The sequence below is a fragment of the Capra hircus genome, chromosome 9, assembly GCF_001704415.2.
Source record: "Capra hircus breed San Clemente chromosome 9, ASM170441v1, whole genome shotgun sequence".
NCBI classification, from domain to species: domain Eukaryota; kingdom Metazoa; phylum Chordata; class Mammalia; order Artiodactyla; family Bovidae; genus Capra; species Capra hircus.
The window spans coordinates 79,107,999-79,134,527 of NC_030816.1; the positions used below are offsets into that span (position 1 = coordinate 79,107,999).

General features: G+C 45.6%; 1 protein-coding gene across 2 annotated transcripts in view; it reads left to right on the forward strand.

Moving 5' to 3' along the window:
- Positions 1-26,529, forward strand: part of TIAM2 (T-cell lymphoma invasion and metastasis 2) — a 245,820-nt gene that overhangs the window by 183,222 nt on the left and 36,069 nt on the right. The window contains exon 16 of one of the 2 annotated variants that reach the window (XM_018053392.1): positions 12,426-12,529. In XM_018053392.1, coding sequence (XP_017908881.1) covers positions 12,426-12,529 — 104 coding nt within the window. Of the gene's footprint in view, positions 1-12,425; positions 12,530-16,269; positions 16,564-26,529 lie in introns of those variants that run through there. The other variant, XM_018053393.1, reaches the window with a different exon arrangement.

A 26,529-nucleotide genomic window follows, 5' to 3' on the forward strand; every position in this document is an offset into this window, starting at 1 on the left:
GACTCAGGAAGAACCAAGTACGGACATCTCGTTTTCAGCTCTCACTTCTAGAGACAGCTCTGTCGTGGCTATATATCTTTAGCTTTTCAGATCTTTAATATATATATGGGCATGCTACGAAATTCCAGCAGGATAAAAAGTTAAACTGAGATAGCTAAGTCCCTCTAAGCTGTATAGAAATGGTAGTTAAGAGCAAGTATCCAGACAACCTGGGCTCAGGCCTTTACTCCAGGCTTACCCATTTATTAACTGTATGGATTTGGTTGTGCAAGTCACTTCCGCTGTCTATGCTGAGTTTTTAACAATGGTGAAATAGACTAGTCTATGGGCTTGATGAACTAATAGCTGGAAACGGCGAGACCGTGCCTGGCCGTGTCATGTTGACTGTGCCTACATAGTCACAGCCATGTAGCTGTTAGTTAAACAAGCAAAAGAGAAATTTCTCCCACTCTGTCGTTGGGCACCCAGTTTCTCTCCCAAAGAATCACTGTCCCTTATGTCTTTCTCATCCTGGCCTGGAGACTCTTAAATGTTGGGGGACATGGTGGGGTGTTTTTCTTCTTGGTTTTTGCTGCATTATCTTCATACTTGTTGGGATAGACAGAATAATAGGCCCCCTTGGGTGGCTCCCACGGTAAAGCATCTGCCCGCAATGCGGGAGACCCGGGTTCGATTCCTGGGTCGGGAAAGTCCCCTGAGAAAGAAATGGCAATCCACTCCAGCACTCTTGCCTGGAAAATCCCATGGACAGAGGAGCCTGATAGGCTACAGTCCATGGGGTCACAAAGAGTCGGACATGACTGAGCGACTTCACTTCACTTTAAAATGTCTACCTCCAGATCCTGGGAATATGGCAAAAGGAGTTTACCTGGCAAAAGGGACTTCAGAGGTGTGATTCAATTAAGGGTCTGGAGATGGGGGGATTATCCTGGATTCTCTGGATGGGTCTGAAGTCATCACAGGGTCTTTGTAACCGAGCAGGTGGAGAGTCAGAAGTAGAGATATGAGGACATCAGCAGAGGTTGAAGTGATGCGAGCTTGTGAGCCAATGCAATGCTTGTGAGGAATGCAGGAGGCTTCTGGAAGCTGGAAAAGGCCTGGAAACAGATTCTCCCCTTACACCTCCCAGTGTAATACAGCCCTGCTGTGGCCAAGTTTAGTTTCCTGACCTTCAGAACACTAAGATGATGCATTGTGTTTATGTGCCAAGCATTATGTTAAATGGCAGAGAGACAAAAATAAAGAACCACAGTCCCCATGGGGTGGGCAGCTCCAGCCCTCATGCTTGGCCTTGGGCATTATTCTAACTCCTCATCTTCTAATGCCTCTAAAAGTGAAGGATTGGATGAGACAGTTTAGCATTTTTTCGTTTTCAAAAATTCAGTTATTTAATATGATTAAAGCACCAAGCTAAACAGTTATAGGAATGTGCATTTATCACACAAGCTTATGAAGCGAAAAAAGCGAAGTAATGGATCAAGCATTCCATTTGGTTTTGCAACAAATCTCATTAAATTATGTCTTTAAATAGAATCAGGTCTTGACTGCTGGAGAGAAGGTGTTTGTTAAGGCTTCGTCATAATAGCAGGCTGTCTCAAATATAAAGATCACCAAGAACCTTAAGAGCACTAATTACCCCTCACATCACCCTATGTAGCAGAGATGTGTTATTAGCGTTTTATTTTCACAGCTGGGTAAGTCAAGGCACAGAGACACATTAAGTTGCTGGTAACTTGGACAAGGTCACAGTCAGTGACCTTGGGAGAGAACTGTTTCTTCTTGTTTTTTCCCTCCATGTAGGGGAACAGGATTTTAACCACTTCCCTCCCCCACCTTTTAAATACTCCTCTATTAACACACATGGAATAAAACCCAATAATAATATATCCTGCAGTAAAGCAAATTTAGATGTAACTGGATTGATAACGGCCCTTGCCTCCTTATCTGGGTTCTTATCCAGGGGCTGGGGCTTGCAATTAGGAATTAACTGCCTTGTGATCATTTGGGCTTGTTCAGTGCAAGGAAAGCTCGATGGTTTAGTAATCATTTTACTAATCTTTGTTCTTACACTTTTCTTCCTTCCTTCCTATTTCTCTCCCTTTCTCTCTCTCTTATAATTCACACTGATTTTCATTCACCGTGTAGCAATGCAAGCGTATATTTTGTGTGACACAGTTCTTTGAAACCTACTTATGGTGGCGTTTTCCTGTAACTTCTCTCCTGTAAAATCTGCACTGACATTTTTACCTTTTAAAAAAGTTAAGTTTAATTCATATACCATAAAAGTCACCTCTGAAAGTGTACAGATCAGTGATTTTTAATATATTGACAAGGCTCTGCAACTGTCACCACTATCTAATTCCAGAACATTTTCATCACCACGATAAAAAAAAAAAGAGGAAAGAAGAGAAACTCTTGTGCCCATCAGCAGTCTCCTCCCCTCTCTGCTCCTCCCAGCCCCCGACAATTGCTTCTCTGCTTTCTGTTTCCATGGACTTGCCTGTTCTGCTGTTTCACAGAAATGGAATCGTACCATATGTAGCCTGTTGTGTCTGCCTTTTGTTTAGCGTGATGTTTTCTAGCTTTATCCATGTTGTTGCATGAAGCAGTACTTCATTCATTCATCTTTTTTATGGCTGAATAATGCTCTTTTTCTACCCTCTTTAATCCCACCATACGGTAGGTGATCTACAGGTTTCCTTTTTCTTACAGCACATCCCCCAGTAGAAACTTGTGAGTAATTTGTTGTTAGGATTCTCCTTCAGGTCTTTAAGTTTGTAAATTATTTATTTGTGGTTGCCCTGGGTCTTTGTTGCTTCACGTGGGCTTTATCTAGTCGCAGCAAGTGGGGGCTACTCGCCAGTTGCTCGGGCTTCTCACTGCAGCGGCTTCTCTTGTTGCAGAGCACAAGCTCTAGGGCGCTCAGGTTTCAGTAGTTGTAGGGTACGTGGGCTTTGTTGCCCCATGGCATGTGGAATCTCCCCAGACTAGAGATCAGACCTGTGTTACCTACCTTGGCAGGTGACTTCTTAACCACTGGACTACTGGGGAAGTCCTCAGGGTCTTGAATAGAATTCCAGCTAAATAGCTTGTCAGGGTTTTGAACTTATATACTTCTTTATCAAAGTTCTTTAAGTATCAGAAATGCTGGTGTCTGCTACATGCCTCTGAATATGACTGGGACATCTGGGTGGTCCTCCCAGCTCTGCAGGGAACAGGTTCTGGTGGAACAAAAACTCTGGCTGAAGATCCTGTTGCTATGGACTTTGTACTTTCCATCAGGGACCTGGATAATGTGCCATGGAAGGGCCCCCATCCCCACCCCCACCCCCAGCCATAGCCTCCTGGAACACCAGAGCGTGGGTGCACTTGCTTTCCTTCCCCCTCCTCCAGGAAGGCCTCCGAAGCCACCCCATTGTAATGTAATGCTCATGGAGATGGCCTGCAGCACATGCCTGCCTTGGAAACACCCGCCACAGTCCTGTTCCTGTAAATGTCCTTTCAGACGCTGAGAATATTTATCACAAGATAAGTGAATCAAATCATGGCAGCCTGCTATTAAGAAACATTTAGTACCAGTATTTACTTCTGTCTTGTTTATCGCCAGAGACCTTGCATTGTCAAGAACGTCACCAATTGGAATGACCTGAGGTCAAGTGCACTTGGAAGATTTGTGAAATTGCATTTTTCTGGATGGCATTTCTGTTATGATAGAATTTCCTTCTCTACAAGCTTAATGATGATATTCAAACTGCTGCCTTGAATTTCCTTGACACAAGAATAATAACAAGAAATGTAGAGTCCCAGATACCTTCTGAAAAGTAGATTATTTTTTATCTTTGTCAAAAGAACATAAAGTGATAGTGATCTGTTTGTTAATGGTGCAGGTTAGGACTTGACTAGCCTTTGAATGTAGTCAACAAATATAGCTATTTTTTTCTCTCACTGAATAGTCCTTCTGTTTTTTATCTAAATGGTTTGGTTTCATTGTCTTTCACTGATCGATGACAATTAATATTTGCCTGAATGACAGTGCATTGCCAATATCATTAATGAAAGATGTCGTAAACCATTGCATTTTTAAGTAAAAGCATGAGCAAAATGTAGGGAAATCTGAGTTAATTAAAAATGATGAATGGTATATAAAGCTTGCAAGCTGAAATAAAAAATTGAGAGACGTTAAGCTTTCTGTGCAAATGAAGTCAGTGCTCAATGTGTGTTGAAAACATTAGTTTAGAATTTTATATGGTGGGTGAAGCTTGGAGAACTGAAAAAATATTGTAATTTTGAGTTTACAAAATGCTGTTTCCTTCTACTGGCAGCCTTCATTTACCAAAATCTTTACCTTTTCTTAAAATGGTAGGTACTCATGGTGTTTTAAATAACAAGATACAGGATAAGATGAAGAAATTGGATACTTTCTAAGATTCTCTTCAGATGTTAAATTCATTGATTCTTTATAAGCTGTTCATTTATGAAATTACAGAGTAGAAATTCTGAGAAACTGAATAAATTGAGTAGATTAAGAATATAAGTTATACAAGCTGTATATCTGACAAGAACGAGCACATTATGGGTGGTGTGTCTGTAGACCAAATTGTGTTACCTGAACTTAACTACAGTTGGGCCTTTTTATTTGTAAGTTCTGCATCCTTGGATTTAATCAACCATGGATGGAAAATACTATTCTGTGCTGTAAAGGACTTGAACATCCTCCAATTTGATTTCCTTGAGGGTCCTAGAACTGGCCCCCCTCTGATACTGAGGGATGAATGTAGAGATAAACCTGTTATATGTCAAGGATGTACAACTTTCATGCCACAGGAGATTCTGTGGTTGAAAACTTGATTAAACCATTTATTATTTACTTGTAACTTCTTTGATATTATTTTTTAGATTTTTCTTTTCATCATCTTCATAGAAGATTATTGTTCTGCAGTTTTCAACTCGAAGGGCTAATGATTAATCAAACGACATTTTTGATCCCAAGATGAAAATCCCAGTTAAATATTCTACATTATTTATCAGAGTGCTGTCCTTTAAATTGCTCTAGTGCATGTATGTCCTCTTTCTTAAGGAGATGAGAAGCTAGCATTCCCTTTGCCCTGGCTGTGGACTGTGTGCTTTTCGGTATAGGTGATGTTCTCTGATGTCACTGACCCTCCCAGAGGTGAAGTTGAAGTCCCAGGCATGGAGAGAGGCAGTTCTCAGCCATCAAGGTGCTGCCCATCAGTGATATTTTGCAAGCTTATGGGTCTGTTTTTGGTTTTCATATGAACTGGAGGAAGGTGCTTTTTACTGCTTGGGGTCATGGTACGGGATGTCCTGCCTGTTCAGATCAGCTCCTCCCTCTGCAGAGACGAGCTCCTGGACGTTCGCATGGTGAGAACCACACGAACCAGGTCCATTTTACAAATGGACACAAAGTATTTCTTCCCCACAGCTATAGGGTACTGTGGGTACTTTGAGTTTTCTAGGAGTGCAACACCTCAGTACTTCAAGGGAAGTTTGACCTTTGTTTTGTTCAGAACTTTGTCAAGAGTTTTTGCCCACTTGGAAAAATCAGGTCCATGGGATTCTCCAGGTGAGAATACTGGAACAGTTTGCCATGCCCTCCAGGGGATCTTCCAGACCTGAGGATAGGACCTCCATCTCTTACATCTCCTGCATTGACAAGTGGGTTCTTTACCACTAGCACCACCCAGGAAGCCCAAGGTCCCAAGTGCCATGGGGCAACTAAACCCCCATACCACAGCTAGAGGAATCTAGTTGGCAGTGCCCTACAGGCATTTAAATCTCTACCAAGACATGCTGCCATTGGTCTTGGGTGAAGTGGAGACATTCCCTGTGAATCTCTGTGGGCAGGCTTCTCACAGCTTCATCACAGCTGCTAGAATGGTTGTGTCCAAGCATTTACATATTGAGACATGTATTTAAACAAAATTATGTTACTTTCCATTAATTTTTTTTCCCCTGTGGTGGATTTCCCCACCCCACTGGGTGGCATGGGGGCTTAGTTGCCCCATGGCATGTGGGACCTTGGGTTTCCCAGGTGTTGCTAGTGGTAAAGAACGCACTTGCCAATGCAGGAGGCAGAAGAGACGCAGGTTCCATCACTGGACCAGGAAGATCCCCTGGAGGAGGACATGGCAAACCACTCTAGTATTCTTGCCTGGAGAGTCCCATGGATAGAGGAGCCTGGCGGGCTGCAGTCCATGGGGTCCCAAAGAGCTGGATGCAACTAAAGTGACTTAGCATGCACACATATATGTGGGATCTTCGTTCCCCAAGCAGGGATCGAACCTGCATTCCCTGCATTGGAAGGAAGATTCTTAACCACTGGACCACCAGGGAATTTCCTTTGTTGTTGTTGTTGTTGTTGGCCTTACTGAGTAGCTTCTGGGATCTTAGGCCCTGACCGGGAATTGAACCCACACCCTTGGGCAGTGGAAGCACACAGTCCTAACCACTGAGCCACCAGGGAATTACTTATGTTACTATTAAGGCATGTATTATTTTTTTGTGAAATTAGATGTGGGGGTAGCCTATGTTAGAGAATTTTATTTCAATATAGTTAAAGTATGTATTATCAAAAGAGGGGCTTTGGAGCTTGAGGATTGAGAATCAGTGTATAGTATGCTTTCAAGCACAAAAAACACAGTTTCGAAATAATTCCCATTCTCATTGCTTATCCTTTCAATCTCCTTCACATCACTCCTCAGCCCACAAACCAAAGCAGAGCTTGTCCTGATGCTATGACTACCATTCTTTCTTTCTTTTTTTTTTTTTTAAGTCTTATTGTATTAAACAGGGGAAAACAAATGTTCTCCTCTCATGTGAGTTTATTTCTGGCCTTGGGATTGATATAATACTGAGTTTTAACTCGATTCCTCTTAGAGTTGCTGTTCCTGAGAATGCAGGTGGCCTGCTCAGACTTTCTGGATCTCTCTTTTCTGGGAACCAGCTGAGGCCTGGGCAGAGCACCTCACCCACCCTCCTACAGCCGGGTGCCGCCGGGTGTCTCTGGGCGCTGCTGACAGCCACCTGGGTGGGTGTCAGAGACTGGGAGGAACTTATTGCCTGGTTGGGTAAGGAGGAGGCAGCCGGCAAGACCAGGCTGGTGGGGAGGCATCAGTCATATGAGCCGACATCCTGGTTGCTGGCTGAGCAGAGTGAAGGTTCCTGGAGGGAGTAAGCAGCAGGAGAGATTGGCAGGGACCACCCCCCACCCCCCACAAGACCCCCAAGCCCTCCTCCTGGCCCCCGGTGCCACCTGTTTCCTGAGAGTCCCCTTGTGCACATCAGAGTCAGTACCCGGAGAGCCTATTGCTCCTTACGGGCCCAGGGGAAATGAATGGCCAAGCCCACACTCCTGCATATGAACTGTTGAACTCGATTTGGAAGTGATGGAAACATAAACTTGGAATTCACGTTACAAGCCAAGTGGGCGAAGTGACCTTAACTTTAACATTTATTCTGATGTTTCTGTTTTCTAAAATAATTTGTGTATTGGCTGTGCTGGGTCTTCATTGCCGCACAGTCTCTTCTCTAGTTGCAGCGAGTGGGGGCTACTCTTTAGTGGTGGTGCACGAGCTTCTCACGGCTGTGTCTTTTCTTGTTGCAGAGCACAGGCTCGAGCGCGTTCAGGCTACAGTAGTTGCAACACGTGGGCTCAGTAGTTGCGGTTCTTGGACTCTAGAAGAGAGGCTCAGTAGTTGTGGCACACAAGCTTAGTTGCTCTACAGCGTGTGGAATCTTCCTGGACCAGGGATCAAACCCCTTTCTCCTGCCCTGGCAGGTGGACTCTTCACCATTGAGCCACCAGGGAAGCCCTAACGTTTCTGATTTTAAGTTGATACCCAGGATGTTACTGAACACAGGTTTTTGCCCTTTATTGTAGTTTGGGGTTGCCAGTTACTTGGCTGACTGTGATACCTGTGGGGTCTGTACTGATGCTCAGAACTGGAAGACACTGTGTTTCCAGGGGTCTCACACCTGAAGTCCCATGTTTCCCTCAGTCCCCCACAGACATGATAGTGCAAGAAAGCAGGGGACAGTCAATGCCCGGTATAGCCTGCCCAGGATGTCATTACTCTCCAAAAATGTATGTTTTTAAGAGGGAGAGATGTCTGAGGCTGGGCTTGTGTGCCACACCTGACATAGTTCCTGGTATGCCATGAGCGTGCAGTGCCCATCTGACCAGGGAATGAATAAATGGAATTCGTGGTCCACATGGAGGAACGGAGCCTAAGACTTCAGACATCTCTGCTCACCGTTGAGCAGAAGCTTATGTCAGCCAGTTAGATGTTTAGTCACTAAGTCATGTCTGACTCTTTGTGACCCCATGGACTGCAGCATGCCAAGCTTCTCTGTCCTTCACTATCTCCTGGAATTTGCGCAAACTCACATCCATTCAGTCAGTCATGCCATGCAATCATCTCATCCTCTCTTGTCCACTTCTCCTCCTGCCTTCAATCTTTCCCAGTATCGGGGTCTTTTCCAGTGGGTCGCCTCCTTCTCATCAGGTGGCCAAAATATTGGAGCTTCAGCATCATTTCTTCCAATGAATAGTTAGGGTCAATTTCCTTTAGGATTGACTGGTTTGATCTCCTTGCTGCCCAAGGGACTCTCAAGAGGTTTCTCCAGCACCAGATGTTAGATATTTTGAATTGCTAGACCTCACCCCAAATTATTAATTTCCACAGGGAATAAGGTGAGAAAAACAAGAGTGTATTTACTGGTTATAAATAAATGTCTTGACTTAAATTTGCAGCTTGGTTATTTTTCATTATTTACAACCACATTGGCTAAGGACTCTTCTGCAGTGCATCTGAACATCTGTTCTGCAGTGGCAGAGCCTGGGGTGGGCAGAAAGCATGTGCTTGGGGTTCTGTGATAGGGATCCAGTGGTCCAACACAGTGTCAAGGGGGCAGGACTGCACGAAGGCTCTCCAAGGTGGGGAGCCCGTTTTTGGCTGGGAGGGAAAGGATATATTTGCTCACTTTAGCAGCTGGTGCTCAGGCCGTGGGCAGAGTGTAAGTGGGGCTATACATAGGCATTTGGCACCCAGGACAGGATGTCAGCGTGGTGCCTGTTTAAAACCGCTTTGTAAATAAGCGTTCGAATTGTACCGGCCTACACTTCTTTTTAGCCAGTTTGCTCTTCTTCCAGAGCCTACTTTGTTCTCATTTCTCCTCTAGTCAGAATACCAAGAGCATGCTGCTTTTTTTTACAAACAGGGATGCAGGTTCAGTTGAAATCTGAGGCTCCTGGATCCAGATCCAAGGTGGAGGATACTGTCAAGCTGGGCTTCCTCGTGCTTTGTTACCTCCGGGACAGAGCTGGTGCATTGCTGAGGGGCTGGAGAAGGAGTCAGTCACCCCAGAGATTCTGTGGATCCAGATACCAGTCACCCTCTTGCAAGTTGGGCAGCAGAACAGCTCCAAGACTTCCTGTCTTGGTAGAGCTGTGTCCTCCTCTTGGATCCCAGGGTCCAGCCTTGGTGGGAACTGGATCCTGTGATGCCTCAGAGAGGATGCCAGCTGCACCCAGGGGCTCCATGCAATTAAGAAGCTCCTCCCTGATTCATAGTAAAGCCTTTTGTCCTGGGATGGGCTGGGTTTGGAGAGGAAGGGCATGAAATATGTTCTGTTAGCAGGTAAGCACTTTGCCTTTGTAAGAGATAAAAGGTGGCTCTGGGAGTTTCCAGCATCTAAGTTCCAAAATTTTGTGACTATGTTGAAGAGATGACTCAGAACTCAAACTTGGCACCCGCTTTTGACATCAGCCGTGTTATTTTCTCCAGCATCCATCTGGTGCCTCGGGGCTCCAAGGCTCCTTGTGGCCATGATGTCTCTTGAGATCTTCAGGGGACTTGAGGTCACCTTCATCTTTGTGTCCCCAGAACTTAGTGCATACCTGACACAGAGTAGGTGCTGTAGAAATCGTCATCATGGATAAATGCATTGATTGTGTATCCTGTATTTAATACAACTCTTTGGAAATATTGGAGCTTTGTATTTTTAAGATAAAGGCAGACATAAAGCAAATTTGACTCTGTTGCCTAGGTAATGTACATTTTTATCTCATGGCGTCTGTGACATTGCTCTTGATTCCCTTGTACTTCTCTGTGTCTTCTCTCTAAAGAAAGAGTTCTCCTCCCCTGTGCACAGTGCCTTGGTGGTTCCAGGGTTCTCTCCTTGGTCCTGTTCTTGTCCCACTCTGCACATTCTCCCCGGGGAGCACCATCCATCCCTGTGGTTTCACGGCCAAGTGCATGATGATGGCTCCAAAGCCACATTCCTGTGCAGACCTTTCTTGCACTACCAGACACCTGGGAGTGTTGCACTGGATGGTCCATGTGCATCTCAGATTCAGCTCTGGCAAAGCCAGTCTTGGGTTGCCCACTCCTGCTCCATCCTGTGCCCATCCATTCTGTCACCTGAGACATGAAAGCCACACTCTGCCTTCATGCCTTCCTTGTCTGCATATCCTTACATGAAATAGGTGTCGAAGAGGAGACCCGTGGAGTTGACCTGCACAGACTCTCTGTGTTCACTTGACTTCTGTGTGTTCAGGCTATTCTGCATTCATTTGGATCCTTCTTCCTCATTCCCTCACTGTTGCTGTGACTTCTGGCCTGTTTTTCTGCCCAAGTCCTGCCTTCCATCAATTCCTCCACCCTTGGGCTACCTTCCCCTCCCCCGCCCCCACTACCCTCTGCTGAAGACTTTGCTGAAGTGTCTGCTTTGCTCTGAACGCTGTTAGGGCCCCAGGGAGAATTAACTTCCTCCCAGAGTGGCCCTACTCAGCCCCGTGTGGCTTCTTCTCACGTCATCTCTGGTAGTTTGCAGTGCTTGTGTTTCTGTCTCCCGCCTCCAGTACCAGAAGCACATCCTGAGAGCAGGGACTGCGTCTCATCATCTTTGTATATCCAGCACCTTGCACAGTGCCTGGAAAAGAGCCTGTTGTCAGAAAGTGCATATTGAATGCATGGATGAAGAGGTGCGTTTGTGCCAAATACAGTAGGAATGTTGCCTGTTTTCTGTTGGTTGGTCTTCCTTACACAGAGGTGCATGTAGCAGCCTCAGTGGTGGAGGACCAGTGGTGCGTCACTGGTCTAGAGTCTGACCTTGCTTCTCATGTGCTCAGCCTGTTGGCGAGTGGACTGTTCTCTGGTGTGGTCTTAGGGCCCTGGAGAGGTGAGTTCGGCATCCCCATCTGTCGTTGCTTCCTGAAATTTGCTTGGGGATGGCTCATGCTTTTGTGATCAGCACTGCGTTATGGGGCTAACTTACTCTACAGCCAACAACAATGAAGTGTGGCTTAGACAAATTGTGGTCCTTTTCTGGGTGGGGTCAGGGTGTTGGAAGAAGTAAAAGGAAGAAGAAATAAGAGCTCTAGAATTCTGTAGACCATTAAGACATTTTCTTTAGGTCTCTTGTTGTGTAGTGATTGGTAATACCAGCCTGGATCATGGACCAGCATTTCTGTCCATGAGTTCCATCAACCTCCTAGGGCTCCCATAGCTTCTAAAGGTCTACTAGAGACCACTGTCCTTGCCCTCCACATGCTGGATGGTTTGCCAGTGTCTGTCCCTGTCTTTTCTGCCTAGATCACCTCAGACAGGTATGAGATTGATGGCTTGTTATAGTTAACTGGAATCAGAAACCATCTGGTTTTGCCTACTTGAGAAAATCTAAATACAAAACTTAGAATGAAAACCTGTGTGTGGTTTTGATAGAAGTTGGTCGTTTCATCTTTCTTGAGTTTAATTTTGAGAACCCCTGGAAAGAACTGTTGAGAATAGTGTGCATGTATAAGTACAGATTGGAAAATCACATACTCTGCTTAACCTTTTATATCATTTCTTAACCTTTCATATTATTTCTTAACCTTAACTCTGGAAGTTAACAAAGTTTGCTGTTCCTCTTGGGACTTTCAGTTTACATTGCAATGGTGGTTGATGCCAGAAACAGAACAATTATGCTTGCAAATGAGCAGGTTGTGGATTGTAATAAGAATCTACAGTGCTACATCCCTCGTTTGCCCAGTTATCCTTTACCATCACTTAGCCAAAAATAAAGGGAAGTGACCAACACTTTATATAAAGTACTTAGTGAAGTTTGCACAACAGTCAAGTTTGACAAAATCAGCCAGGCATTTAAGTTATTGTTTTGATGGTCATTGGCCTTCTTTGACCAAACAGTCAGATGTTGCTGCTTCCATTAGCCAGGGCCCAGGTCTATTTCAGAAGCCCAGCTGTGCGTATGCTAACTACCATATCACTGAGGACCATGATGTCCTGCCTTCTAGGTTTTAATTTTTTCCTTTGCTCTCTATTTCTATCTGAGCCTTTAAGCTAGTTACTACTATACTGTGCAGATGGCCAAACTTGCCTATGTTTTTGTCACTTTTCATGCAGATTTCAGCAATGTCCCTGATGTCACAACTGGCCTGAAAAGGAGTCAGACTGATGGCACACTGGATCAGGTTTCCCACCGGGAGAAGAAGGAGCAGACATTCAGGGTAAGACTCTGTCCCAGATCTTAAAGAAGGACGTAGCAGGCAAGTGTTAATTCCTGCCTGCATCTGAGGTGGGGGAAAAAAAGATGGAGTTATCCTACCTCTAGGTCCAATGGCCAACACACTTTTTTTTAAGAAAATAGTTTCCTTCTTTATTGAAAGTGAAGTCCTAGTAGGAACCCTTGACTCTGGCCCGACCTCCTGTATGACCTCTGACATGCCACTGAAGAGCAGGGCAAGTGTGGCCATTCATACATTAGAGTGGTTTGACAAGCAGAATCTGTGTTCAGGTATTCTGAAGGTCACATTAAATTACTAAAATTTTCCTTTACTACTTTTATTTTGCTGAAGATTATTTTAAGGATGTTGTCTTTTTGTTGTGGTAGAATACACAAAACATACAGTTTCCCGTCGTAGCCGTTTTAAAGTGTGTGGCAGTGGCAGTAAGTGCATTCACTGTGTCGTGTAAGCCATCACCATTTCCAGATCTTTTCCATCCTGCCGGGTAGAAACGCTGTACCTGTTAGACAATAACCACCTATTGATCCCACCCACTGATCCCACGGTAACCCCTATTATACTTTCTCATTTTCCTGTTCTGGTTACCACATAGAAGTGTGGTCGTATATTATTTGTCCTTTTGTTTCTGCCTAATGTTTTTGGGGTTCCTCCATGTGGTAGCCTGTATCAGAACATTACTCCTTTTATGACTGGTTGATATTCCATTGTATGTATATACTACGTTTTGTTTATCCACTCATCTACTGATTGGATCAGCGTTAGGCTGTTGTGAGTAATGCTGCAGTGATACTGCCATACAGATTATCTGTTTCAAAGCTTGTTTTCACTTCTTTTGGGTATGCTGCTTGGAGTAGAATTGCTGGGTCATGTGGTAATTCTCTGTTTGGCTTTCTGCGGAACAGTCCGACTGTTGTGCCCAGACCACTCTGCACCCACTTCCCGTTCCCACCAGCAATGTACGACACCTCCTATTTTTCCACATTCTCACCAACGCTGTCACATTCCTTTCCTGCATTTTTCACTGTTCTTAGTCAGCTCTCTGGAGAAGGCAGTGGCACCCCACTCCAGTACTCTTGCCTGGCAAATCCCATGGACAGAGGAGCCTGGTAGGCTGCAGTCCATCGAGTTGTGAAGAGTCAGACACAACTGACTGACTTCACTTTCACTTTTCACTTTCATGCATTGGAGAAGGAAATGGCAACCCATTCTAGTGTTCTTGCCTGGAGAATTCCAGGGATGGAGGAGCCTGGTGGGCTGCCGTCTATGGGGTCGCACAGAGTCAGACATGACTGAAGCGACTTAGCAGCAGCAGCAGCAGCAGTCAGCTCTCCTTTCAGGAATGGTCTGTCTGACATGATGTCTTTTAGTACCGAGTCCAGTTTTAACTGACTTTGAGATTATTCATGTTTTCTCTCTCTCACGTTCATCTTAAATACAAAGCAAGAATGGAGAAAATATAAACCATCACAGGCATTTGAATAAAATGTACAGCCTGGCCACACCCCGTTGGGTTTAAACTAATGCTGCCAGGAGCTGGTCCCTTCATCATGGCCAGTGGCCCAGCCTGGGGTGGCTGGTGGCCTTGGTTGTGGGGCGAGGGATGGGGTTAGAGCTTGCCAGCTTCAGGGCCGATTCTAGTGGCTGCTGGCACCTGGTCCTTACCTCTCTTCCCTGTTTTGCTTTCTCACCCCCTGAATTCCTCTTCCTACCCCATTCCCTATCCACTTCCTCCAAAATCTCCCTTCTCTTTCTTCCCAATGCCTCATGCAAACCAATTACTCAACTGCTTTCACTGGTCTGGCTATACCCAGGAGGTAGTTTCTTTTACTAAACTGAAGTCATATGGATTTTTAGTCTTTCTGCTCTGTTCCAACTCTGGTTGGTTATTTACTTTTGGGAACCCAATGTTATAGCTCAGATTCGTCGTGTGTGTGTGTGTGTATGACGCAGTGGATCCTAGAGCATCAGATGGATGTGTTTGGGTTCATTGTCTTAAATTTAAAGAAAAATTAATTTATACTTGGCTGTGCTGTGTCACGGTTGCAGCATGTGGGCTTTCTCTAGTTGTGGCGAGTAGGGGCTGCTCTTTATTGTGGTGCGTGGGCTTCTCTGTGCAGTGGCCTCTCGTTGTGGAGCTGGGGCTTGAGGCGCATGGGCTTAGGTAGTTGCGGCACAGAGGCTCAGTTTTTCCATGGCACGTAGAATCTTCCCAGACCAGGGATCGAACCTGTTTCCCCTGCATTGGCAGACAGATTCTCATCCATTGTACCTCTGGGGAAATCTCTCTCACATTTTCTAAACAAGGCAAATGCTAAGGAAACCCTCAGGAAGCTAGGCTGTCTAAGATTGTGTGCCTGGGGGCACTGGCACAGAGTGGCAGCTTGGGGTTGGGGGAGAGTCATTAATGCCGTTAGGGATAATGGTTTCCGCTCTGCTATAATCTGAGTTCCATGTTACAGTTCTTAAGGAAATGGTTTTCCAAGTTTTATGTTAAGATTCAGTCAAATAAATCTGCAGAAAGTTACCATGTTGAGGCTATTTCCATTTCTATTACTGAACAGTACTTATCATAACTAAGCAAAGGTTTATAAAATGAACATTGGGGCATCAGTTAAAATTTAGAAGAGGAGTGAAAGATGCAGTTCAGCTTGAAATTGGAGTCCTCTGAGCTCATTTTTATTGCTAAAATGATTAAAGGATAAAGCAAAGGAATGCCAAGGATTACAGAAGAAGGAAATATTAAAAAAGAATATTAGCATGTTAAGCACTTGCTGTCAAATTCCTCTCAAGTCTAGAGCAGTTATCATCTCATCTTTTTCAAATCTGAAGATATCTACCAATAATAATGGATGTCAGTACATTTTTAAAACATTCTAGCAATTGCATTGCAGCTACTGAGTTTACATAGTCTTTGTTCCTTGGCAGAGAAGAATCTGTGATCATCAGAAGTGATCACTGTGATGGATGGTAGTGAAAAGGAAGTTTTGAACTGAAGAATTAAAAAATAAAATTTCTGTTGCTTTTAGCTACCTAGGAAACAGTGGGTTACATCTGAAAGCAGTGCTTGTCTGTTTCTCAAATGGTGATCTGGGAGTTTGATGACGCGTGTCCAGTGTGTGATGGCCTTGGCAATGTCCCCTGGTGCCCACAGGAAGTGGTCACTCCCCAGAGGGGAGACCTCCTTGTTTCCTGGGCTTCCCACGCTGGCCCATCAGCCCTCTCGGGGGTCATTAACTTCTGTACAGATAAGACCCTGGTTGAACCTGGGCTGTTGGGGGTATTTTACTCACCGTATACTAGATTTGAGAATAAGGAATAATTTCCCTTGAAAATCAAGCACAGCCTGGCTTGATGAAGCACAGCTGTAAGCAGGGCTTTTGACAGCCCCGCAATTTCTGCAAATGGGTTATAATTGATCGCCTTCTTTCTCCTCAAGGGCGCCTATTACTGTCACGGCTCTTTGTCTGCTCCTGCCACCCTCCCCTGTGTGGGGGCCTTCCCCCCCCCCCAGTATTGTTAGCAATTAGCTCACACTATTATAACAGTTTGGAGTTTGAAAGGAATAAACAGTTTCTTTGGGGGTGAAGGGGTTGAAGGAGTTTCTGGTTTGTTCTGGGAACTTGAGGTGTGTAAAGCGGTCCCCACAGAAGGGCTGCTGGTGTGGTTTGCTGCCTCTGAGCTGGCTGGGAAGATGTAGCACTGGTGGTTGGTGGTTCTACCATCTCCCTATGTGTCCTGACCTGGCACCTTTCCAGAGCCGGGGGGCTCAGGGCGTGAGGTAGAAATCCACAGCCGCCCCCATCCCCTTGGCTGCCTTGGAGGAAGAGCTTGGTGACGCCAGGATGCCCTTGTGAATGTGACTTGAAAGAACAGTTTGGGATTTTTTTTTTCCCCTCCGCCTGGGGATGAGAGTGAGAGAGAACGCTTGTCATACTTCCCAACAGCCGACTGTAGATGGAATCGTTGCTCCCAGAGGGAGCAGATTTCTCTGAACTTTTCCTGTCTGTGTACAGCACGTAAGTAAACTGAGGGATCTGATTCTCAGGGATGTGGATTCCGGATCCAGATGCAGGCGTACATGGTGCATGGTTTTCTTTTCTCTGTCTTGAAAGTTGATTTTTACTCTGAAATGTTTCAAGGCTGTTAGGCAGAGAAGATAAGCCTTTCTTTCCAGAAGGATCCTGGCAGTAATCTTCAAGCACTCTTTATAGCTCAGGTTAAGATAATTCTTACATAGTCATTATTTGGTGGCATTATCAATTTGTCCTCTCTCTTTCCAGGGTTGCATAGGTCTCTAAATGGATGTCTGAAATAATAGTCCTGTCTTTTTGAAATATAAAGATATCAGAAAGAACTAGGGAGATTTTGAATATTTGCTCTGTAAAAGATGTTTGAAAAGAGAGAAGGATAATTTGAAGACAGTAAATAATTTTAGGCTTTGTCAAATTTTTTGGAGCATTGTGGATACTTATATTGGGCTTAATGCTGTGAAAGAAAACCCACAAGGGTGAAACCTGTTTTCTACAAGGTAAGCAGCATTTTTACTTTTGTTGTTCATGATTAAATAATTTTTTTCAGCTTTTTAGAAGAATTTTATGTAATCACCTAGGGCAGCTTTGGCAGTGATTATTTCTGCAGTTTGTAGGCGTTGTTTTGGTAGAACAGCGAGCTTTGAGAATCTGGAGACACAGAGCCCTGACAACTGTGTGTTGTACTCTTTGCAATTTAATCGCTTTAGTTTATATTGTGTCCTGTTTCGTTTTTCAAGGTAGAAAAATGGCGATGCACTGATGATTAGGTTTTGGTACCCGGCATGATCTTAACTTGCATTTAATATTTAATGCCTGCTCACCAATTTAGCTTAACCTTTTGAGTTTCTCACATGATTTGCTTTTAAGAGCTTGCATCTCTAAGAAGCTAAAGGAAAAGGATTCGTGGGTCACATGATTTGTTTTCCAGCATTTTAAATTATATGTCTTCTTTACCTTTCTCTGAGTATCCTGTGTTATTTCAGGATCTCCTGGTTGTAAGATGCTTTGGTTAAAAAGTCAAGTGCAAATAGAACTTATTTATAAATAGTTTTTCCACATGGCTGCTATTCAACAGATTAATATAATCGTGATCCTTTTTCAGAAACTAAACACACCAATGTGTAAAGGCATGCCATCTGACCTAATCCCTGAAGGATGAACAGAGAGGTAGCATCTTTGAAGCAAAATGGTCCCTGAGAAATGAATTGGGGTCTGATTAGTGAGACAGTTATCTTTCGCAGAGATTCAGTTCCAGGTAGACAGGCAGTGGTACAATGGAAAGAACTCTTCATTTCATGGTAGGAAACTGGAATCTGTGTCCTGAGCCACCAGGCTTTACCACTGTGTACCTTGGGGCAAGGTACCCAGCCTTTCTAATAAGCCTGTGTGTCTTCATCTCTGTAAGTAAAAATAACAGTAGTCCCAAACCTGTGTTGCAGAAAGGATCATAGATGACTGGAAGCCCAGACATGAGGGATTATTGGGCGAGCAGTCCCCCTCCCCGACTGGTTTGTATATTTACATGTTCTGAATGCTTTTCCATTCTACTCATCTAATGCGAGACGTAGTCACCGGGCTGCCTCCCAAGTCTTCCTGAAGTTAGTGTCTGTGGTCAAAGCCTGCTGAGCTGTCCCATGAGATAAGAAAGAATGGGAAACCAAGGGCCTCGACCCTTGAGTCCTGTTTGCTCTTTGTCACCTGCATGGAGACAGATCTTGCCCATCTTTAGCTTAATTTTCTTAGGTAGTGTTTTGAATTGATCACCTTTTCTAAAGGGTTGTTCAAGTGACTGAATAAAAATGGTGTATGTTAGGTTTGCCTTTATCCTTAGCAGGAGTGAGCTGTGAGTGTGAGATGCTTAGAGGGTCTCGTAGACTGTTCGCTCTTTGCAAGAGAAGTGTAGCTTCAGGGCAGAGGGAAGCGCCGAGAACACAGAGGACTCAGGCCGAGAAGGATCAAAGTTGAGCTGAGTTTCCCATCAGCCCTCAAGCGCATCATTCTGCATTTCTAACACCTGCTTCCTTTCAGCAGGCACTTGGTGGCAAGTTGGTGAACTCGTTTGAAATGACTAGGGTTCATTTTCATTGGCTTCTGCAAGGCTGTTTGATCTCTTTGTAGTTTGTTGGATTTTTTTTGTGGGGGGAGGATTTCCCATTTTCCTAGCTTCAGGATATTAGCTCCCCACTCTTCTTGGTCTGTCCTTGATCATTCAGACTGATATGCCTGGGACATGCCAAGTCTCTGCTGGGAGTGGCTGGAAGGGACATTGCTGACCCCTTTGTGGCCGCGGATCATTCATACCCTCTGTCCCACCGGGTTCGATGCCACCCGCAGTGTCAAAGGAGAGAAGGCAAGGAAGAAAGGTAACCAGATCTCAGTGCCGGGGCGATGCTCGGGCACTGGGCATCGCACAGTGATGATGCCCATGAGCTGGGCAGTGTTGTGCCCAGAGCAGGCTGCTATCTGGCCCAGTCTGGGACAGGAGCGCATGTCCAGTGGGTGAAGAGATCTCACTGGTGGTGGCCTCTCCTTTCCCATCCCTGTGGCCGTGGGCTGGGGTCCTCAAGGGGTTCGTGTCAGGAACACATCCCTGGACAGAGCCCCTTGGCCAGTGGCAGTCACTGCTGGCTCATCTGTGGGCCACCTGGAACCAGAGACTCCTTCCAGCTGGGGGATGCCCAACGAGTGCCCAGCAGCCCAAACGCCCTGCTGGGAACCTGGCTGGGATGGGGGGCCCACCAGATGCTGTGAGCTGGCTGGGGGGTACTTCACGACCCTGGGGCTCTGTGCTCACAAGGGAGGTGAGGCGCCACATGCAGGCAGCAGGTTGTGTGGGGCCCCTGAAGACGTGGGTCTCAGCTCGGGGAGTCCTGGGGCCACCCCTGCTTTCCTGGTTCCATCTGTGAGTGGGGACCCTGAGCCCCAGCGGAGCTGCAGCTGCAGGGCTCCCCCACTCGCTCCCGTTCATGCCCTGGCATTGTTGAGGGCGCTCCTATGGGTGCTCTGGCTCAGTTTCCCTCTGGGCCTCCCTTTGCTCCTCTGCTGTCCCCCAGCTTCCCCTTCCTCCCGCCTCTGTCCCCTGCTTTCTCCCTCCCCTCCAGGCTCTCCCGTTTCATCCTGTTTTTTTTTTTTTTTTTTTTTCTGGAAAGAGAGAAAAGGTGTCATGGTGAGGCATCTGCAGTCACACAAGGAAGAGGAGAGAGGAGGGGGCTGGGGTGGCGGCGGCTGAATCACCCGCGAGCGGGCCTGCCAGGCGGATGTGGCTCTGGATCCACGGGCTGACAGGGTGATGACACACGCGGCCTCACACTGCGGGGTGATGACTCACAGGAGAGCGACTTGAAGACCCCCCAGGGCCCAGCCACCCAGGGTTGACCCTGACAACAGAGGCCGCAGGGACGGGCAGTCTGGTCTTAGGCTGATGACCGACCAGCCACCCTGGATTCTGGTCCGGGCGCCTCCTTCCTTCTCCTCCCCTTTGGAACAGCAGGGCCGTGATTTTGCTCCCGTGTTCTCCACAGTGAGATTGCAGAGGGCTGTGTTGGTCCTTCCGAGGCAGACAGAGTAGCCCGCCGGCCACCCCCACCTCGGGAGTGGACAGGGCCCTCGGCCTGCTCCTCGAGGTCTTTCCCTTGATCCTGGCTCCTGGACTCGTCCAGGAGGGCTGCGACAAGTTCCCTGTGTTCGTGCGGGTTGAGGAGGGGCCGTGCGCTTTTGGATATGGTCGTGGGAGAAGTTGTAGCAATTGTTGCCTCCCTGAAGCTCCCAACCTCGTCCTCCTTGGTGTTTAGCTACTTTTCTCCATCTTTACTTTCTTTCTCGGCCTCCCAGATTGGACAAGGACTTATGAAGACTTGAGTATAGCTTTGCTGTTTGGAGAGAAGGGAGGGAGTCTGACTTTCTCAGGCCAACCCCTAACCTCCATAAACACCGCTGGTAGGCTCTCAGCGGAAGCCTCCTGGACATGGGGTGGTCTCACACTGAAGTCCCTTTGTCCTCGGTCCAGTCATCTCATGCCTGCGTCTGTGCAGCTGAGGGGCTGGTCTGTCCGTCTTGGCAGCCCATCCTGGCTCCGGGTGTCTGTAGTCCCTGACACTCATCCTGGTCTGTCTTTCTGTTCAAACATGTGATCTAAAGCGGTCTTCTACTTGACAGCCTTTTCTTCTTGTGAAGACAGAAAGCTGCTTAAAAGAAAAAGAAATTTTAGAAGAATCCACTTAGACTGAATACTGGGGACTTATGGTCTTGCACACAGTTATTGATGTTATTTAAGGTAATGGTAAGTGAAGATGGGGGGATTGTCAGAGACTTTATTCCCGTATCTGCTCTAGGCTTTCCCTCTCTTACTTTGTTTAGGAAATTATTTAGAGCAGACCATTGGAGAATCTGCTGAAAGCTATAGACACTTAGAAAATTGCATCTTAGAAGAATGCATATCGTACAGATACGTATGTAAAAAGTCACCCATGATTCCAGGGAGCTCCTTGATCTTACGACATTTATCTGTGGATTCTCTGCTTAGGAACTGATGAACTCTGGGTTCGTGATTCAATTTATTGATTTATTTGGGGTTTTCTTGGCTGCTTGGGCTCTCCTCTAGTTACAGCAAGAGGAGGCTACTCTTCATTGTGGGGCGTGGGCTTCTCACTCCAGTGGCTGCTCTTGCTGTGGAGCACCAGCTCTAGGGTGCTCCGGCCTCACTAGTTGCGGCCCATGGCCTTTATTGTCCCACAGCAAGTGGAGTCTTCCCAGACCAGGGATCGAACCTATGTCTCCTGCATGGCAGCTACCAGGAAGCCCTGAGGCATCTAGCTTGTTGACTTAATACGGTGAACTTTACGGAATCAAACATCAAGTACCTGCAATAAGACAAGCACTGTCTCTTAAGTTCAAGTGGCACTTGAACTTTGTTTTTATCTTCAAGCCTGATGGGTGGTGTGGGGTTGGCTCTCAGTGCTCTAGTCTTTCAATGTGTTAAGTGACTGAGGCGCATCAGATGAATGACCACCCCTCCCTGGACGGCACGCATTGCTAGGTTGAGATGAGGAGACCACGTTGATGGTGGTGGGTGGATGCTGCTAGATGCCCACCAGCTGTAACGTTGTGTGCTGGGTGTCGGAGCATTTAAAAAAGTTTTATTTTCTGTAATTAGTGGGGGAAAAAAGTGATGTTGAGGGGGGACAAGCATGTAAATTTTGATTCCAAAGCAGAATTGTGTAACTCATTTTTGTAAAATGAACAGCTGTCTTGAGGGGCTGGGAGGCAGTGGTTTACATGCTGAGTTTGGGGGGGATCGGGTAGCTCAGCCCGGCCACTTCTGCATCAGCAGGGGAGCTGGTCGCAACTGCTGCGTTCTCCTTCCCTTTCTTTTGAAGGAATAACAGCCGCAGTTGTCATCTAATTTTGACTGGCCACTGTTTGGGCACGGGGGATCTTTATCCATCTTATCTTTAATATATCTCAGGAATGGGGGTATCATCACACTGCTTTTTCACCCCTTTACTAAATCTTCTTCACAAAGGTGCTCTCAGCTGTTAGCTCTTGTTGAGAGCTCTGAGCTAGTCCTTTTCTTGTTCTGTGTATGTAGAGATGGTGGTTGGATGAACACTCTGATTGTGCTGGGTCAGGGACAGTGTATTTGAGTCTCAGTGCTTTTTTGTGTCTTTCATCACTCATAGCAGATTTCTCACCATTTGATAAAAGTCCCAGCCCCACGGTGTCACCTCTTTCACTCTAAAGAAAAAAAAAAAAATTCTGAGAAATTGTTTCGAATCATTTGGCAATTTCCCCCATTCTCTCTTCTTCGAGAAGATTTCTTTGCTATGTCCTTGGGGCTGTGCAGCTGAAGGCGTGGAGGTCAGGGGCTGGGGAGGGACTCTGCCCGGGAGCCCTTCACACAAGCATATGTTTGTGTCTTTGGCATCTTCCATCCCAGGTTCCTAACTGCTGCGAACAAAGATAGGATTATTAATTTTGTAAACCAGCCTCCTGCTGTTCTTGATAATAGCATGAGGAACATGGCAGCAGAAAATGTATGTGTCATATAAGATGTTAACGTCAGGGGAAAGGAAATGAAAGATACACAGAAACTCTGTCCTTGACAACTCTTTTGTAAATCTCATGCTTGTTGTTGTTTAGTCTCTAGTTGTGTCTTACTCTTTGTGACCCTGTGGACCTCTGTCCACGAGATTTCCCAGGCAAGTATACTGGAGTGGGTCACCATTTCCTTCTCCAGAGGATCTTCCCGGCCTAGGGATTGAACCTGCTTCTCCTAAACTGGCAGGTGGGTTCTTTAGTACTGAGTCTCCAGGGAAGCCCAAATCTCACATTATTTCAAAATGAAAATATATTAAATGTCCAAAAAATATATTTGTCCCTAATAAAGGAGCCAGGAGAAAACTGGAGGTATGTTTTTACAGGGGCCCTCGGTTCTTTCTGTCCTTTCTCCCTCTCGTTCTTTTGTACATCGCCACCTCCTTCTCCCTCTTCTTATTTGTTCAGCCTCCAGTGCCTCCCTCGGTCCCATGACTCACTTTCCTTCACACCCTCGACTCCTTGGCCGTCACCTAAGTTGTCTAGTGTTTGCAGAAGACAGATGTCAGATGAGGAAACTCTTTGAGCAATTGCTTAGGAAGTCCTGGCCTGGCATTGCACAGGCTGGGGGTTTCAGGCCAGCTGCTTAGAAGCCACCAGTGTTGCACAGCTTGAGGAGTCCTCCTGTCTTCTCCTCTCCAGCTGTTTTGAGCTGGCTTTGGAGACTAGAATCCATTTCCTTCTCAGTTCAGCAACCATAAGATAAAGGACAGTCAGATGAGAAGCCTGCCTGTCCCCCCACATGGCCTGGGGTCTCTGGGCATCAGGGTGGGGCCAGGCATCCTTTGCTCGCCTCTTAGTAGCCTCTCGAGATGTTGAATGTCATGATTTTATAGATGATTTTCCAAGATGGAAAGACTGATGTTCCAGTCATCGCAGGTGAGATTTAAAAAAATTTTTCTATGTCTGAGGCTTAAAAAAAAAAGTTTTGTTATTGAAGGATAGTTGATTTACTGTGCTGTGTGAGTTTCAGGTGTACCACAAAGTGAGTCGTTTATACAGAAATGTATATTTACAGTGAATAGTAGTCACGCCATCTCTGTCTTTTGGTTGTACACGAGTGTCTGTTTGTCTGTACGACCCTTCCCTGTGTCCTCACCTGTTCTCACCCCTGGGAAGCATGGCTTTGGTTACTTTGTATTTACCAGCTTGTATTTTCTAGTTTGATCAGAATTGCTAAACCATTTGTTAACATGGACATCGTCCCAGTTTATGTGTTATTACTTCATTTCTGTTACTTAGGGCTAGATTTTTGAGATGAAAGTGTAGCCGCTCAGTTGTGTCCGACTCTTTGGGACCACATGGACTCTAGTCCACCAGGCTCCTCTGTCCGTGGAATTCTCTAGGCAGTAATACTGAAGTGGATTGCCATGCCCTTCTCCAGGGGATCTTCCTGACCCAGGGATTGAACCTGGATCTCCTACACTGCAGGCAGATAATTCTACCATCTGAGCTACAAGGGATTTTAGGGATAGGTTGGTGCTAAAGTCTCAGATAAATGTTTATGAGGTGGGCACTGTTCCATATGAGATGATTATTTTGAGACCCTGTTAGTAAGCAATCCAGAGTAAAGTAACAGACTGGATGATCACATTGCTAAAATCCAGCAAAAAATTTTAAACTACAAGTAAAAGGCCACACAGGTATGTACCTGTGTGCACTCAAGACAGATGGTTCTATCATTGCTTGTGCCCAATTAAGGTTATCAGGATTTTAACAAACACTTTGATTTTCAGGCAAACGTTAGAACTGAAAATCTAGGCCTTTTTATGCACAAAGGGGATGCAGCAGGTTTCAGACAAATTCTAGCACCTGGACCCTCTCTCCTAAGTCCATACCCGTGTTCATGAGTGAGTGTGGGGTGTCCTGGTTGATGAAACCTCGTGGAGTTGCTGTCATTGGAAGTCAGTGTCAGAAGGCACCGGCCTTCGGGGGGGCAGGGGTATATGGGGAGGGGGACGGGCTGCCCCCTCCTGGAGCTGCAGTGGGGCCACCTCAGTTTGCTGTGCATCTGTGTCAGCTCTGATGGAGACAGCAAGATTGTCAGTGATGAAGTGGAAATGCCCAGAGAAGGTCTTTAGGATTCATAATTTGCACCAAATTCAGGCAAGAAAGTGGTTCCTTCATTCCCCCAAATCAGCTCACGGGCCCGTCTGCCTATCCCGATTGGGGCAGCCACGGCTCGGTTCCTCCTGGAGAAGTGCCCAGGATGATGAAAGGGGAAAACCAGATAAATAACAGTGCCTTTAAATACAAGAGATTTAAAAGCAGAGCAACTCTCTTTGTTCAGTTGCAGGTATGACATTAGAAATCCGGACACAACTTTTTGGTTCTTTGGCCTAATTTACAAACGTGGTTAAGCAGCATAGATGTGTTATTTTTTGTATTGTTTTTGGTTTCGGCTTTTAAAGACTCTGTTTCATAGAGTTATAATGAAATTCCCATAGTTGTTAATGTCAGCGAATTTGAGATCTGTTGCAGAAGAGTTCTTAAGTCCCAGAATTCCGAGTACTAGTATCTGATATTTGCATCTTACTAGTAATTAGTTTGATAATTTGCTGTGTGGTTTTGTACTAGGGGCAGGCCATATGTGAATATTTTTACCTCCAAAAATTATTTCAGTAGATAAAATTCATGTTTTAAAATCTGCCACTGTATGATAACCTTAACATTAAAATCATACAGTATAAAAAGTTTTGGTTTTTAGGAAAAAATCTTTAGCAGTATATCATGAAGGTACAAGTAAGTACAGAGAGAAGACCACTTATATCTAAACAGAAGCCCTCTGCTCTCCCAGGGCTGGTTTGGTGATTTCTTCCTGAATCTTCAGTGCCTTGGTAGCTGAGAGTTCCTACCCTGGGTATATCTGCATAAAGCAGAGGGTCTAGTAATAGTGAGTTATTTTCACCAGTAAAGCCTAGAGAACATTTCTCCAGTAATTTGTAACTTTGCTGATCTGAACATACCTTTTCATGTTGGATTTTTCCATTGCAGCTCACTCCTTGTAGAGTTTATGTAGACCCAAAATAAAACCCATCCTCATACGGTTAAAAGATACAGTTTATTTGTAAATAAACAATAAATGCTATAAATTTCTTCTCCTTTATTTGCTATTTTTCCTGCTGTCTTTCTTTGGTGTTGGGAGAAACACTGCAGGAAAAAATGGTGCCTTTTTAACAGCAGTAAAGGTCTGAACAGTGTCTGTCTTGTGGATTCCTACAAAAATATTTCCTGAGATAAAGTTATCATATGGCAACAATAACGATATTTAATAAAAGGACTAGTTGGGACATTGGCAGGGTAACCTGAATTAAAACCGGTGAAGTGCATGGAACTTCCCTCGTGGTCCAGTGGTTAAGAATGGTGGTCCCTTCTTCGACTGCAGGGGTCACTGGTTCGATCCCTGGTCAGGGAACGAAGATTCCACATGCCACATGGTGTGGCTAAAAAAAAAAAATTTTTTTTTAAAGAGCAGTGAAGGGCAGATTACAAGATGATGGTATTGGTCCTTGCTCTGTGAAGTCCCCTAGGCACCCCCACCGCCCTACAGATAAGAGGGGTCTGTAAGAGTGTGGAAGCCCAAGAAGGTAGACCAGGCCAACCGGTTAGAGCTGGCTGAGATGTAACACTATGGTAGGAAGCTGATCTAAGATGCCTAGGGGATGTCATCAGGGAACTGTAAGAGCAACTGAATTGTAGCTTCCTGACCATCTTAGAACGGCTCCTAGGCCTTGGTCTGCAGCTGGGGAGCAGGTATTGCCCTGGATTTTGTTTTTCTAGGTGAGGCAACCAGGGACCCATGTGGATTCCAACTAGAAATCCACAGAGAGGGCTTGGCTGGGGGACAGTCCAGGCTGG